At 30.4% G+C, this 12,779-nt stretch overlaps 3 protein-coding genes across 3 annotated transcripts; 1 reads left to right on the top strand and 2 right to left on the bottom strand.

The window, feature by feature from the left end:
- Positions 1-7,890: 7,890 nt before the first annotated feature.
- J3458_021659 (uncharacterized protein) lies at positions 7,891-9,591 on the top strand (the record flags this gene model as incomplete). Its single annotated transcript, XM_066122672.1, has 2 exons — positions 7,891-8,404; positions 8,531-9,591. The coding sequence occupies exons 1-2, from the start codon at positions 8,077-8,079 to the stop codon at positions 9,589-9,591; spliced, it is 1,389 nt and encodes a 462-aa protein (XP_065972233.1). The 5' UTR covers positions 7,891-8,076.
- A 159-nt stretch (positions 9,592-9,750) lies between these two features.
- J3458_021658 (uncharacterized protein) lies at positions 9,751-10,050 on the bottom strand (the record flags this gene model as incomplete). The annotated part of the gene is made up of 1 exon (XM_066122671.1): positions 9,751-10,050. One exon carries the CDS (start codon positions 10,048-10,050, stop codon positions 9,751-9,753), a length of 300 nt encoding a protein of 99 aa, XP_065972232.1.
- A 252-nt stretch (positions 10,051-10,302) lies between these two features.
- On the bottom strand, positions 10,303-10,732 carry J3458_021657 (uncharacterized protein; the record flags this gene model as incomplete). The annotated part of the gene is made up of 2 exons (XM_007817957.2): positions 10,303-10,457; positions 10,522-10,732. The coding sequence occupies 2 exons, from the start codon at positions 10,730-10,732 to the stop codon at positions 10,303-10,305; spliced, it is 366 nt and encodes a 121-aa protein (XP_007816148.2).
- Positions 10,733-12,779: the final 2,047 nt, after the last annotated feature.

Raw genomic sequence — 12,779 nt, 5'->3', positions numbered from 1 at the left:
TTTATACTATAAACTAAGAAAACTTACCTACGCGAAATTTTAATATAATAAGTAATAAAGAAAGCCTTATATTAATAAATAATATTAGTTTAAATAAAGATTAGAAATTTAAAACCTAACTAATACCTAATAACTTTTAGAAATATTAAATACCCTTACTAAAAAGTAAATCTTTACTAGAATAGATCTAAGAAAAAGAGAATTATTTAATTAAGAAAAATAAACTTAAAATTAAATATAAACTCCTTAATTAAACCTTTTATTATAATAATAATTACTATACGTACCTTAATAATAAGTAAGATAATAGATAGTTTCTACAAGAATAAAAGAAAAGAAGAATAACCCTTATAATATAACTAAAATTATAATAAACTAATTTAAAGATATTAAATAAAAAGTTATATTATACTAAGAATAACGTATATATTACCTAAGCTATAACCCTATAATATAAGAAGAAAGGGAACTATATAATTATAAGTAACTTACTTAGCTTAAGTTTAATTAATATAAATAGTAGATTAAGCGATTATTAAGAAAGCTCTAATAATACGTTAAAGAATAACCGCTAATAATAGCGCTTAGAATAACGCGCTAAAGAATAATATAAGAATAGAATTAATAAATTAGAAAATAATAGCTATTATTACAATTAAAACTAATTTCTTAACGAAGATTTAACAGGTCTTTATATACTATAAATATTAGTAGTATAGTATACCTTATAATTAATATAATTATAATAGGACGAAAGATTTAGGTAATAATTAATAGTAGAGTATAAGAAAATTTTATCTTACTAAATCTCGTTAATAAATTATAATTGCCTTAAACACTTAAAGATAAGCTCTATTAACTTATAATTATAAAAGGAACTATAGTAAAGTATAGCTAAAAAGTAATTAATATAAAAGTTACGTAGCTTTTAATTAATATATAAGGCATAAAATATTAAGTTACACTAAATATTATAGTAATCTTAAAACATAATATTATATTAAGAATACCTTAGTTATAAGCGAGTAATTTACGAGTTAATTAAAGAACTAGCTAACTTTAATAGAATTTACTAGAATATAATTATAAAGTAAAGAGCGGCCTATAAAGAGCACCTTATTTAGACTATAATAGGCCTTTAAGAATATACGTAATTACTAGAGAGCTTAAAGCTAAGATAATAAAGATTTCTAAGAAATACTTAAAGTATAGTAAGCTATTTAGTAGAGAGCTAAAAATAGGACTACTAGAGCATTTACACTAGAACTATAAAATTAAACTCTAGCTTAATACTAAACTAACGTTTAATAAGATTTATTCTTAGAACCTTAAGTAAAATAAGGCGCTTAAGGAGTATTTAAAGGATATATTATGAAAGAGATATATAAGACTATTAAAGTCCCTAATAGAATACCTAATTCTATAAGTATTAAAGAAGAACGGGAAACTATAATTATATATTAATTACTAACACTTAAATAAGATTATAATTAAGAATTAATACCTATTATTACTTATAACGGAAATTAAAGATAAAGTTAAAAAAGCTAAATAGTTTACTACACTTAACTTAAAAGAAGCTTATAACCTTATACGAATAAAAGAAGGCTACAAGTAAATAATAGCATTTTAAACTAGTAAAGAATACTACGAATATCTAGTAATACCTTTTAGGCTTATTAACGCATTAATAACCTTTTAAAGAATAATTAATATAATCTTACGAAAACAACTAGGAGTATTTATAATTATATACCTTAATAATATCCTTATTTACTTAAATACCCTTAAGAAATATAAACGATATATATATAAGGTATTATAAACTCTATAGAATAATAAACTCTTAATTAAAGCCTTAAAATACTAGTTCTATTAGAATACTATATACTTTTTAGGGTATATACTTACATATAAAGAAATATAAATAAGCTTAAATAAGATTAAAACTATTAAGAAATAGCTTATATTAAAGAATCTAAAAGAAGTTAAAGGATTTATAATATTTATAAACTTTTACTATAAGTTCTTAAGTAAATATAAAGATATTTTATAACCTCTTATAAATCTAATAAAGAAAGAAGTTAGCTTTTAATAGAACGAACTAGAAGTTATAATATTCTAAAAGATAAAAGATTTAATTACGTTAAAACCTATATTAAAAGCACTTAATTAAAATAAACCTTATAAGCTTAAAATAAACGCCTTAAACTTTATACTAGGCGAATAGCTTAAATAATAAGATAATTAAGAAAGATTATATTTAATTATATTCTTCTTAAAGAAACTCTATAAACCTAAACTTAATTATAAGATTTATAATAAAGAACTTATAGCTATTATTAAGTGCTTTAAAGCATAAAGATACTATCTTATAGGAGTAAAGCATTAAATTAAGGTTTATATTAACTATAAGAATCTTATATTATTCTTAACTATAAAGAATTTAAATAAATAATAGATTAAATAGTATAAAACCCTTATAAATTATAACTTTAAGATTATATACTATAAAGAATCTAAAAATAAAAGAGTAAACGCGCTTAATTAAAGAGAGAACTTAAAATTAAATAAGTAAGTAAGTAATACACCCTTACTACGCGCTATTAAGAATAGGAACCTTATATTAAGCACCTAAGAAATTAATATAATATAGTAAGTTAAGCTAAATAAAATATAAATGTATTAAATTACATTATACATTAAGAATAATAGTTACTTAAATAATTAGGAAACGAAAACGCATTTATTTAAGGAAAGTAAGACCTTCTTATATAATAAATAATAGTATATTTCTAGTATACTTTAAGAGTAGCTTATTAAGGAAATATACGAGTATTTATTACACGAATATTAGGGTATAGGGAAAATAATTAGTAGGTTAAGAAGATTATATAACTTTTTAGAAAGTAGAAAAATAATATAAGAAGTTATTAAGAAATGTAATACGTGTAATAAAGTAAAATTAGCGTAACACGTATTATACGAAGAATTATAACTAATATTACTACCTAAAAGAGTATAGTAAACTATTATAATAGACTTTATTATTAAACTATTAAAGTTAAAAGAACCTATAATAGGAGTAGCTTATAATAGTATTCTAGTTATTATAAATAAACTTATAAAATACGCCTATTATATTCTATATAAGAAATTAAGTAATACTAAGAACTTAACGTATATGTTCTTTAAAATAATTATTATATAATATAAATTACTAATAAAGCTTATATTAGATTATAATAAATTATTTACCTTAAACTTTTAGAAATACCTTATAGAAACTATAAAGATTAAATAAAGCTTATTAATAGTATTTTACCTATAATTAAATAAATAAATAGAAATCTTAAACTAAATACTTAAATAATATCTGCGAAGCTATATTAACTACTAATAGAATAATTAGGTAGAATAGCTACTACTAGTATAATAGGCTTATAATAGCTTTAAAATTAATAATATAAAGATATTATTATTTAAGGTAAACTATAGATTTAACCCTATTATTAAGATATATATAATATAGAATATAAACGCGCTAGTAGCTATAGTGTATATAGTAATTATAATAAAAATATAAAAACACTTATAATAGAAATAAATATTTTTATAAAACTAAATAAAATACTATGCGAATAAAAAGAGATTACTAGCACTAATCCTAAAGAAGGGATATAAAGTATACCTTATTTATAAAAATATTAAAACTAAGCAACCTAGTAATAAACTTAACTAAAAGAAGATTAAATTATTTCTTATTAAACGGAAAATCTTAAATATTAACTATAAACTATTATTATTAAATAAAATGAAAATCTATTCTATATTTCATATATTACTACTAAAGAAAGCACTAGATAAATCTATAATTACTACTAATATTATAATAAAAGATACTAACGAATATAAAGTTAAATAAATACTTAAAGCACGAGAAGATATAAAGAATTATTATTATCTCGTTAAATAAAAGGGATATTTAAACTCTAAAAACACCTAAAAACTAGCTAAGAGTCTTATAAACTACTTAACGTTACTTAAATAGTTCTATTAGAGAATAAAAACTTATTAAAAATAAGAAAACCTAAGTCTACTAGAAACTTAAGTATTTAGTTAAGTATATTAAACTCTAACTTTAAACGCTTTTAAGCCTTTAACTTATTTAGACTCTTTACACTATAAGTAATTATCTTTATAGCCTTTTATTATAAAAATTTCTCCTAATAATAAATCCTTTATAAACGAGCTATCGCCTACTTTAAATTCTTCTTAGCTAAAGCACGTTCTTTATTAAGACGATTCTTTTCGTAAAGAATACGATTATAAGCATTTAAAGACATTTCGCTTAAATTATAGCTAGTATAACCACGTAAAGTATATTTACTACACTTATCTTTCCCTTTAATAATAATATACTTTTAATTGTTTTTTTAACATGAATTATAAAAAGGTATAATAAAGCTAAAGGTAAATATAAACTTAAAAAGACGTTTACAATTAATCTTTTAGTTAAAGTAAGATTATTATTTTAAAATACAGTTAAAAGACATTATAAAAAGAATAATAAAGAAAGAAAAAAGAGAAAAGAGAGAAAGAAAGAGAATACTTACTAGATAAAACGAAATAGCCTTAAGGATAAGACTAATAAGAGAGAAGTATTATATTACGAACTAAGGGTACTTAAAGCAGTTAGCTAGCGTTATAAGCTACTAGTATATAAACAAGAATAGGGCCTAACGGGATTATAGGTTACGTAAGAGAATTAAATAGAATTAATTTAATTTAACTTAATAGATTAAAGGGGATTAACCTAATTTAATACGAGAAATTAAATGGGATCTATTTAATTTAGGACTATAATAAAGAGATAAACGAGTACTTAAGGAGAAGGTATTCCTATAATTAAATAATTTAAATCTCTATTAATTAATCTAAGTAATAGTTTTACTATTAAGAGTTATACTCTTAATAGCCTTATTATAATACTACTTAAAAGCTACTTTATAGCATTTAACCTAACTTACTTCCTAAGAAATAAACCTACTATGCCTTAGAACCTAAGCCACCATTACACTTCGGTTGGGAAGACACTCCTATCCCGATACTAGTAGTGCGTTAAGCCTAAAAGAAGGTCATTAACTCCTATAACCGGCTTAGAACTTAGCTGATCGTTTAAATTAAATGCCACAGCCAAGTGCCCATTAATGTACTATCTGCAGTTAGTCTAGGCGTGCTCTTGCCTCAACTATAAGGAGTACACATGCCTTTTAAATCTCTTCGCAATCATTTGCATTAACAACCCTACCCTTATTTAAGCGTCTATAAAGCATTTTTAAGTCCCGCTAATACTAATTAACTGTTTTTCTCTTAGATTATTTTCTCCTAGGCTAAAGATAAGTTTTATAAATCTATAAGAGAAACGTTATTATTAGACTCTTATTATAGTATTACCACTTAATAGCATTTCTTTAATTGTTATATTAGTTTTCTCTGTAGAATCTAATAGCTTATTAGTTCACTATGCCGCTAAACGAGCTATAATTTTAGTTTACCTCATAAACTTCTTCTTAATATAGTAAATGTTAGCCTTTATAGTATCTGCATTTACTAGTGCAAGAAATGTCTTCTTATTTAGCTGCCTTTGTAAGCGATGGTAGCCGTGTGCACTTAATACTTGTTTCCGAGTCTCTTTGCGAGCTAGAGTGGCTCTGTGGCGTCTCCGAGCAGCGACTTCAAGAGCTTGCAGAATATTATCATGCAGTTCCCTGTCCGTTATGGTGATAAATAAGTAGAATTCTGCAGAAAAAAAGTGGACAAATGAAATCTCCTCCTTCCACTTTAAAGAAGGAATATGAAATTAATGAGTTGAGAATAGAGCAGGTATGCGGCTTGTATTTATAGACGTCGGTCGGCAGTGACGAAGGTGACTAGAAATAGGTGCTGGAGGAGGCGCAGTAATACAACTAACTGGCGCCCCAGGCCGCTTTCTGCCGTGAGAGCCAGGGCCAAAAATCGGCACGCTACCGTCTCCAGGGCTCTTTTTGGGGGGGTGTGCGAAGGGATGCCCCACCGGTGAGCGCCGCCTAAAGCGGCGTCAATTGTCGCCGAGTTGGGTGGACGAAACCGTGACACTTGGCTTTATTCTATAATAAAATATTATTATCTCTTAAAGATATTTTAAAGCTCTTTAACTTAATAATTAAAGTTAAGTATTAAAAAATTAATTAAAGTATAAATCTTAAAGTATAAAATAAGAATAATACTTCTCTTAATATACTTAATATATTAATTATTATTATATACTTAAAAGATTAAATTAAAGTTTAATTATTAAGTTTAAGTTTAACTTTAATAAGTTTTACGTTAAGAAAACCTTACTTAATTAATTTAATATTAGCTTAAAATACTTATATATAAAAGAGATAATATATAAAGTATTTAATATTTATTATATTATATATATAAATAAAAAGAAATATTTAATTAATTAAAAGAGAGTTATTATAATAAAAAGAAATATAATAAAATAATTATTATAATTAATTATTATATAACTTAATAAATATACTTTTAAAGTAATTATATTTACCTTAAAGATAATAAGTAATTTAAGTATTTTTAAATTAAATAATAATATACTTAATATAAATAATATAAAGATTAATATCTTAAAAATAAAAAGATAAAATAAAACTTAATAAATATACTTAAATATACTTTTATATTTATCTTAAAAGATTAAAGTAATAAATAAGTTAAATATTCTTATATTAAATAATAATATACTTAATATAAATAATATAAGAATTAATATATTTAAATAAAAAGATAAAGTATAACTTAATAAACTTTTATAAGATATTAATTAATAATAATAAAGATTTTAAGTTATACTTATATAAGTATTATATAAAGTAAAGTATAATACTTTAATACTTAATTAATAATAATAATTATTATAATTTAATATAAAAAAAGTAAGTTATATAAGTTTTATTTAAGTATTTAAAAATACTTAATATTTTTAATAAATAATTATAAGTACTTTATTTTCCCTTATAAATTTATTTAAGTTTTTCTTTCTTACTTATACTTACTTAAAGCTTATAGGTAAGTAACCTATATAGGTACCCGTAGACCTTTTACACCTTACTCCTTAGGGTAGGGCGATAGAGCCAGCCGAGCGATGAGAGATCAAACGTGAGAGAGAGGGTCCGGCCGCTGTCGTCAACCACCGTCACGATTGCGAACTCCATCACCAACGCATCTTTTGTCTCCTGTGCCCTGTGGACGTTGCTAGCACTCCATGTTCGCTTGGCATTTGGAGCGGAGACTTTTAGCCTCGATACACGACATCATGGTGCGAGTCGAAACGGACTCTCTTTCGTGTCTTCAAGTCTTGTCGTGACCCGAATCCGCCGTCATTGTGCCTCCAGCATCGGGCTCTCGTGTATCACGATGGATCATGTCGAATTTTTTTTTTTAATTCTTCATTTGTTTCCTTTCTTTTTCGCCGTCGTGACCGTCCGCCGCCAGCCGAGTCTCAAGACTTTGAAATCGCCAACTCCGACCCCCTCCAACATTCTTAGCCATGAAACACGTTTCGACACGCGGACCTCTGTTGGTTTGCAAACGTGGTCAAGTGGCACACAGCATGGCATTCCACTTTTTTTCATATCTTGCCCTTGGGCAGCGCCATGGGAGCCCTCGTTGCGACCTTCCCGGATAGTGCATAGGCCAAGAGCTCGAGTCTTCTCTGCGGTTCGCCGGTCCATTTACCAATCCGCCGCTATAGGCCATTGCGGTTCATGGACTCTTGGTAAGAAGAAAAGAACCAAGTGCGGAATACCGTCGGGTCTAGTTGATTTGTGTCCCGGGGGGGGATTTGGTTTAGGCGGACCAAAAAGTACCAGGTTGGAAACTCATGCAGCCTTAAGTACTGCGAGGACGAGGTATAAAGAGTCTGTTGTCGGCTCTGCAAGCTAGTGAATTCTTGCTCATATCGTGCTCAAACACTCTCATTGTGGTGTTTTCCCCCTCTACTCCCATAGTCAATTGGCAGTCTTCACCATGAAGGCATCCGCAAGGTCAGTCATCCTTGCCATGCTGGCCGGCACCAGCACGGCAGAGCGATTTGTTGCCCCCAATGCCCAGAGCCTGGCGGCTTTTGACTCCCCCCTGGCCGTTTCCATGGAGGAGATGAAGAGCATGAAGATTGCAGAGAGAGGGCAGGATATTGCAAGGGGTGTCTTTGACGAGGGCCGCTACAGGCTCCAGGTTGCCACCCCTTGCTCCAATGGCAAAGCCGGCGAGTACTCGTGCAAGAATGTCGATCTAAAGGGTTTCCTGCGTCACGAGGATATGGGCAGTCAAACTCGGGCCGGCAATGATGTCTGGGGTACGTCTGTCTCCTAATTGTCCGTCTTGATCTTGAAAAACATGACAATTTCGCTCGCCGGCTATATAGGCCCCCGAGTTGCTTTGTTTGGAGACTTGGTTGCTGACCGGCTCGCTTCTTTGATAGGCTGGACTTCTTCCACCGGCAGAGAGTTTGGGATTGTCGACCAAACCGACGGGTCTGCCTTTGTTGAGATTCTCAAGGACGGCAGCCTCGTCAGCTTGGGACGGCTTCCCACGCAAACCAGCAGCTCTACCTGGCGCGACATGAAAGTCATTGGTGACCACGTCTACATCGGCTCGGAAGCGCCCAGCCATGGCCTCCAGATCTTTGACCTGACCAAGCTCCTGACGGTCGATCCCAAGAACCCGCCGACCTTTGACGTCAAGAAGGACCTGGCCGCGCACTTTGACGGCTTCGGCAGCAGCCACAACATTGTGGCCCACGAGGGGAACAACATCATTTATGCCGTTGGCACCGCCCGTGACGGCAAATGCGCAGCAGGCCTGTGGATGGTCGACGTGTCTGACCCCAAGAACCCCAAGGACGTCGGGTGTGCCGGTGCCGACGGCTACGTCCACGACGCGCAGTGCGTCACCTACAACGGCCCAGACACGGCGCACAGGGGCAAGGAGATTTGCTTTGGCTACAACGAAGATACCCTCACCATCTACGATCTCTCCGTCCGCTCGTCTCCCAAGATTCTGTCTCACACCCCCTACCAGGGCGCCACGTACACTCATCAGGGCTGGACGACGGGTCCTGACCACCGATACCTGCTGCTCGACGACGAGCTCGACGAGCAGAAGCAAAACGGCGCAGCCGCCGACGGCCGCACCACCACCTACATTGTTGATGCCGCCGACTTGTCCAAGCCTATCTTCACCGGCTACTACAAGAGTCCCGCCAAGGCCATCGACCACAACCAGTACGTCGTCGACGGGCTGTCCTACATGTCCAACTATGCATCCGGCCTCCGTGTCGTCAACGTCACCTCTGTTTCCCACGATGACACCGGTGCTGGCTTCGAGGAGGTCGCCTTCTTCGACGTGCGCCCCGAGGACCACGCCGTGGGTGGCGAGACAGTCTTCAAGGGTGCCTGGTCCGTCTACCCTTACTTCCAGAGCGGCCATATTCTTGTCAATAGCATTGAGCGAGGCATCTTTTCCGTCAAGCTCACCCTGTAAATACACTAGATAGACACCCCTCATTGCTGTGGGGGGGGGGTAAAACGAGCACCATGACTCCAGTGCGATGCCGTGCTCGGTGCTTCCAGTACGTTAACCACTTTGTTTGTGCAAGCATGCTCTGGCTATTCACGAAACCACGTCCATACACTCTTGGACTCAATATACATATACAAAATTGGGGCTCTCCTTGTCCGTAATGTCTTGAGACGCCGTAACATTAAGCGTCTCAAAAAGCTGCCCATTCTCCCTCAGCACCTCCCGAATCTTTTCCTGGCGACGATTCTCCCCAGAAAAGGCATATCTGAAGACGAAAAACAGCAAGAGTTCTGCACAGTTCGCCACGAGGAGGGAACCAATGCCGAGTCGGTACGACGGTGCTTGGTCCGACTTGTAGAAAAAGGGGCCAGCAATGTTGCCAATGCACGCGCCGAACCAAATCATTCCCGATACAATCATCTTCTTGGATTGACCGCCAGTGTGAGGGCGCCTTGAGGGATCCCCAAAAGGGCGGTTCTGAACGTGTCGAATCCCAGGCCCTAAATCACAAGCGTTGGAAGTTGGAGATGCCGCCGTTGGGGATATTCGCAACGAAGCCGAGGAGCGTGAACAGCCAAGTCTTGCAATACAGGTAGGCTTCCTTGATCTGGGCCCAGCTAACCCGTCGCTGCTCGATACCTGTTTGGTTGCGTCTGATTCGCGCAATCATCGTCAGTTTTTCGTCGTGCGAGAAGCCCCGGATGTGCGCGGGGAGTTGGGCAACATGAGACAGAGGACAATGCCCCAGAAGGCGCAGAGGGCGCCAATGATGGCGAATTCGCGGCGCCAGGATGCTAGGGCCCCTTTGATGTGGCCGATTGCATAGCCTATATGCCTGTTAGTTATCCGGCTTTCAAGAGCCCGCTGGTTGGTATGTTTTGTACATCGTACCGAGCAGACCACCGCCAGCTACGCCAATACCATTCCATGCGTACCAGGCCGAGATTCGTGACGGCTGTTCCGCGCGAGTATAGTACATGGACGTGATTAGCATAGATGCCGGGTCAGCAATGGCCTCAAAGGCACCTGATAGTACGCGAAGGACAAGAAGACTACCGAAGTTGTGGACCACTGCCTGGAGCATCAGGAGAGCTCCCCACATGGAGATGTGAACGCGAGGTAGTATGCCGGTGGGCTGCGCTGCATGAGAAGGTTGGATGGAATGGCCCAGACCAGCCAGCAGAAGTAGAAGCAACTGCTGAGCCAGGAGTATTGGGCGCCTTGAAGGTTGAGGTCTCCTTTGAGTCCAAAGAGGCGGCGTAGGAGAGGGTGGTCTTGTCAACATACTGTTTGCATGCCGTGACATGTTAGCATGTGGTCTTTTATTGATAGACCGGTGTTGCTTGGTTGCTGTTTTGGAAAGGCCACATTTGCGTAACTATAGGAGTAGGGTGTAAAAGGTCTACAAGTACTCGTATAAGTTACTTACTTATAAGCTTTAAGTAAGTATAAGTAAGAAAAAAAAACTTAAATAAATTTATAAGAGAAAATAAAATACTTATAATTATTTATTAAAAATATTAAGTATTTTTAAATACTTAAATAAAACTTATATAACTTACTTTCTTTATATTAAATTATAATAATTATTATTATTAATTAAGTATTAAAGTATTATATTTTACTTTATATAATACTTATATAAGTATAACTTAAAATCTTTATTATTATTAATTAATACTTTATAAAAGTTTATTAAATTATATTTTATTTTTTTATTTAAATATATTAATTCTTATATTATTTATATTAAATATATTATTATTTAATATAAAAATATTTAACTTACTTATTACTTTAATCTTTTAAGATAAATATAATTAATTTAAAAGTATATTTATTAAATTATATAATAATTAATTATAATAATTATTTTATTATATTTCTCTTTATTATAATAACTTTTTTTTAATTAATTAAATATTTCTTTTAACTTATATATATAATATAATAAATATTAAATACTTTATATATTATCTCTTTTATATATAAGTATTTTAAGTTAATATTAAATTAATTAAATAAGGTTTTTTTAACGTAAAACTTATTAAAGTTAAACTTAAACTTAATAATTAAGCTTTAATTTAATCTTTTAAGTATATAATAATAATTAATATATTAAGTATATTAAAAGAAATATTATTTTTATTTTATACTTTAAGATTTATACTTTAATTAATTTCTTAATACTTAACTTTAATTATTAAATTAAAGAGCTTTAAGGTATCTTTAAAAGATAATAATATCTTATTATATATAATTAATAAAAAAGAAAAGCTATATAATATTTAACTTAAAATATTAAAGCTTTTTATTTATTATATATAGCTTATTCTCTTTAAGTTAATTTATATATTAAGTAAGTAATTTCTTATTTATATTATAATTAACTTAATTTAAGTAATAAATATAAAATAAATACTTATATTAATATTATACTTATTTAATAAAAGATAACTTATATTATTAGGTTTATTTAATATATTTAAGTATTTAAGTACCTTTTATAACTTATATAAGTATTATTATTATATTATTATTAAAATATTAATATTTAAAAAGTAATCTTTTAATAATAATAATTATTAATTACTCTTATAATTATAAATTAATATAAAAAAATAATCTATTAATATTTTAATTAATAAATAATATTAATTATAATAATTAATATTATAATAAATACTTTAAAAGCGCTTTAATAATATAATACTTAATTAAATAATAAGGTAATTTTAAGTTATTTTTAAGATATTTTAATATAAAAGTTACTTTAAAATTTATTATTAAAAGCTATAAATATCTTTTAATATATTCTAATATTTATAAAAAAAAGCCTAATAAATAATATAAGAATACTTAAAGTTTATTACTCTTATTTATAAAATATAATATTATTAATAAAAATAATTATTAAAAATAATTTATAAAATAATTATATCTTTTAAGAGTTAAAGTTAAAAATCTTAATAAATAACTTACTTATAATATATAATTATTAATAAGTTTTATTATAACTTTAATAATATATTTTTATATACTTTTATATAAATATCTTTTAATAATATAACTTAATTATATTACTTAATTATTCAAGAAATAATAAACTTAAATATACTTAATAATATTAATTTATATACTTAATATTA

The sequence above is a fragment of the Metarhizium acridum genome (genome assembly GCF_019434415.1).
Source record: "Metarhizium acridum strain ARSEF 324 chromosome Unknown scaffold_586, whole genome shotgun sequence".
In the NCBI taxonomy this organism is placed as follows: domain Eukaryota; kingdom Fungi; phylum Ascomycota; class Sordariomycetes; order Hypocreales; family Clavicipitaceae; genus Metarhizium; species Metarhizium acridum.
This window is presented reverse-complemented; position numbering and strand designations above follow the sequence as displayed.